Raw genomic sequence first — 4,304 nt, 5'->3', positions numbered from 1 at the left:
TCTTCCTTAGCTGAGCAATCTAGGTGTGCACTTCGGACTCTACAGGCACATGGATGAAGGGCAGGATGGTTCTGGAGACAATTTAATTCATTCTTCTAGGTGATGTCCATCTAGGTGGAATGCAGTTCTCTGGGTTCATTCATCACTCCTACCTACTGTTCCCACTCCCACCCTCTTCATATGAGAGTAATTTGGCAGTGGGTACCTGTGGGGAGAGCTTGTGCCTGGGCCACCTTTTTATTCTGGTAGGCTTGCTAGTTGTCTGTCATGGGGCAAGTGTGCAGGAAATGTTTGCTGAATGAATGAATAAATGAACCAGGAAAAGGTTCCCCATACTCTCCTTCCAGCAGTCCAAAGTGAGACCTGTAAACATTCACTCTGTCTTTTCCCTGTTACCATGGGAAGCAGAAGCAGCAGGCACAGCTGAGCTCCTCACTTGCTGGAGGACACGCCAAGGGGGTATGGAGTGTTAGAATGTTTGCACACTGCTTTTAACTTTTGCAAAAACCATCACTTACCTATTGCTTGATTCAGAATCCTAGACCCAGAAGGACCTTAGAAACCTGAAGTTCAGCTTCCTCATTTTACAGATGAGGAACAGTCGAAATAAGGAAGCTCCTTGTTAAGGACAAAATCAGGATTTGAATCTTACTTTCCTGCTCACTCCTAATTAGATAATTTTTGTGTGTGTGTGCTGACTTCTTTCATCTCTTGGTGTGCGCTATTTCACATAACTTTTCCCAAATCCTGCAACTTCTGGGATTGCTGTAAATGGCAGTGGCACCTTTCCCCTCTTCTATCTTCAATTTTGTACTGTTTTCTCTTTTCTGCTTAAAGATTCTAGGGATAACACACTTGGGAAACCCAAGACACTGGACAGAGTCCTCTAGATCGGTAGTCATACTCGAGGATGAAGAACGATGCCATCTTGCCTCCGACTGAAAGGGAGACCCAGTGACGCAGAGAGGAAGATCTGACCAGAAGGCCTCTGTAAGTGCTTTGGTTGTATCCCAACTACCTGGTGAATGCTTTTTCCACCACATAATTGGCAAAGGCTCAAACATGGCCAGCTGACATGGTTGAGTTTGTCAGCTAGTAGAGTCCCCCAGCTCATTATCAATCCATGGGATAATGATGACCGTCATCATAATAATCATTATCGCCTTAGGCAGGCGTGGATGACAAAGACACCCCAGGGACTTCTGTTTGAAATGAGCTGCTTCTTAGCCAACCCTGACTCTCCAGAGTGGCTTTCTACAGAATTAAAGGATCATGAAGCTGAAAGGGGCCCTTGGAGATCATCGGATTTGGCTTTCTGCCTTCCTTCATAAAGGACTAATCTTTATAGAATAGTTGTTATGTAGAAAATTGAATCGAACTTACTTTTATATGTTATTCTTGTGATAGTGTCTCTGTTGAGCATTCGATTAAGAAATGGGTTTGATGAATCAGAAACCTAGGGGAGAAAAGAAAATATTAATGACCGGGCAGTACTATTCCAAGATAAACGTTGCCTCCACACATTTGCTTATTCATCATGTTCCTAAGTGTAAACCACATACCAGACACTATGATGGCTGGAAATTCAGAGATCAAACATACAGACTCTGTTCCCCAGAAACCCCGGTCTAGAGAAAGAAGACAGGTAAGTAAACAAATGGTTATAATGTGGTATGAACAGCGCTATGATAGTCACAGGTGTGATGATGTTAGGGGAGGATCACCTACCTGGGGAATCTGGAGAGCCAGGGCATGTGATGAATCTTGAAGGATGGGGAGAAGTTAGCAAAGGACTTTGGCGGTAGAGTGTTGCAAAGAAGGAAGGGTAAGGAAAAATATTACGTACAGAGGATCTGCACATACATCGACATGGGAGGACTAGCCATGCTCAGGCAAGTGTTTTGGGATAGTTGGAGCTGAGTATAGAGGAAGAATGGGAGGTGAGGCCAGAGGGGTAGACAAGGGCTAGCTCATGCTTTGAATGTCATGTTAAGGAATTTAAACTTTATTCTGTTGAGATGAGGAACCATCAAAGGGTTTTAAGCAGAGGGTAGGGAGTGACATGTTAGGAAGGGGACAGTAATCTAAGTAGAGAATGAGAGAGAAAGAGTACCCATAACAAGGTATCAGGGGGTTAAAAACAAATCTCTAAGAAGTATTATAGAAACTTATATCACTGCTTATTATTGCACGAATCGAATATATCATAAGCCTTGCCAAGCAATCATCCCATCCATCCATCCATCCATCCATCCATCCATCCATCCATCCATCCATCTCCATCCATCCATCTATCCGTCCATCCATCCATCCGTCCATCCGTCCATCCATCTATGCATCCATACACCCAATAAGTATTTACCAAGTGCCCTTAATGGGCCAAACTTTGTACTAGATGTTCAGGGATCAGTTCCCATTTTATGCTCATGCCTTTAGGTCTCTAAATTTCTTCTTTGAGAGAATGAGTCAAGCTTTAAGGGGTTTAAGCCAGGGAACCACCATTTTAGAGACTCAGCCTTTTCTGAGGTACCATTGTTCATCCTAGCCATTTCTCTACTACCTTTCTCGGCTCAGTTCTGCTCTGTAATTTATTCCTCGGGTGCTAATCGGATGTTGTGACACATCCACATTTTAAAATTGATTTATTCCGAGGGTTGGGAAAATGGCAGCAGATGATTATTATTATTAGATAAGCAACAGGTAATTTTTAGTTTGGAGAAAGCACAGACTGTTTATTTCCCTGCCATCTGTCTCTCCTTTCCCACAGTTTCCTGGGCATGTTGTGGTGAGACATACACCAAAGGAGCTGGGTGAGCGACAATGGAGCGACAACGCTCAGTGGAGATTGTAAAAACCCACCCACAAACAGAGAAAAGTCCCCACTCGGACACCGCTGCGCCCCAGAACCTTTAGTGCCACATCCGGCTTCTACCTTGCCATCCTCTTCAGCCATCTAAAAAGGTAGCTTGAAGCCACCTGTGTGTGCCAATGTACCCCATGGAAGGAGGAGAGCCACAATATAATGTCGCGGCAGGTAAGGAATCTGTCATGTCCCTTAATCGAGTGCCTTGGGCTCCTGGTACCCGGTGAGTCTGGGCAGTGCTGACGTTGGGACTGGACCCTTTTGAGTTGATTAAAAATAATTGAAAAATTTCCAAAGTGCACACAGATGATTTGTGGGCTCCAGTGTGTTGGCTGCGTGGGTGAGAGGATAAAATATGTACTTGGTATAAGTGAGCTTAAGTGGGAAGTTAATGGTGTGTGATTGAGCAGCAATTACAGCCAAATCTCCGTTCCCTGTGGTCATGGGAAGGATGGGAGATTAGGAGGGGGCGGAGATAAATAAAACCCACAGATAAACAAGTCTCTTATTTTAGCCAACAGCTCCAATGCTTCTACGGCTCAGCTTTTGGCTAGGGCGACATCTCTAGGGCTCAGATGACCTGGATGTACAGGCCTCTCATTTTCTGTTCCTGGCCACCCTGCAGGGGGCTGGGCAGCGGGGGCAGAAGGATCAGAAGGAGGGGACGCCTACCAGAGGCTGTGCGCTCTTAGAGACCAAGGGCTTTCTTCATTTTATTTCTAGGTGCCAGTGCCTAGCACATGGCCAGCCTGTGTCTCACATTCTGTTGGTACTTTGGTATTAGTATTAGTGAATGACAAGTCACAGCTTGGGCAATTCACTGTGGAATGCCTGAAAGTCGATTATGTGGGACAATGATAGAAATGCTGTGGCTTATTTTGAGATCTAGCCAGAAAGAATGGACAAAGTAAGGGGCAAATTGGCCTGAGAAGATACAGGAACTCGTCATTGTCCTTTCACTGATCTCAGGGTTGGGGGCATAAATTCCTCCCAACAACCCGTAGCGTCAGTAATCTCGGTGGAGTGAGTGTTTCTATCAGAGTCTGTGAGACATACCAGCAGTTTGCTATTGAGGAGGCTGATTTCCTGGGGTATCAATCACCCTGTCAGCGGCAATGTGCCTGTATTTCCAGGATGACATTCAGTAGTCCTTACTCAGTAGTGAGGCAAAGTCAGGGGCCAAGGCTGAGGCACCCACCAAAGGACAAGAGTTGCTGGGAAGCCCATGTTGGTCATGGCAGTTACTCATGGAAGCCACAGGGAGATGAGCACCTGGACAGGTATGATCCAATATAGTGACATATCTGCAGGCCTGGGTTGAAGGCACTGGGTGGTTATCAATGTCATAACTGGGGCTGGATGAAAGATATAGAATTTGTCCAGTGCTTGTGGGCATCATGAGGCTGTGGGGGAGAAGGTTTTGTTTTCTCTCTTTTAAATC

At 45.4% G+C, this 4,304-nt stretch overlaps 1 protein-coding gene across 1 annotated transcript in view; it reads right to left on the bottom strand.

The window, feature by feature from the left end:
* Positions 1 to 4,304, bottom strand: part of CA10 (carbonic anhydrase 10) — a 452,828-nt gene that overhangs the window by 15,644 nt on the left and 432,880 nt on the right. Inside the window, 1 exon segment of the mRNA XM_023533503.1 lies at positions 1,384 to 1,456. Coding sequence (XP_023389271.1) covers positions 1,384 to 1,456 — 73 coding nt within the window.

This window comes from Pteropus vampyrus, unplaced genomic scaffold (assembly GCF_000151845.1).
Source record: "Pteropus vampyrus isolate Shadow unplaced genomic scaffold, Pvam_2.0 Scaffold104, whole genome shotgun sequence".
Taxonomy (NCBI): domain Eukaryota; kingdom Metazoa; phylum Chordata; class Mammalia; order Chiroptera; family Pteropodidae; genus Pteropus; species Pteropus vampyrus.
This window is presented reverse-complemented; position numbering and strand designations above follow the sequence as displayed.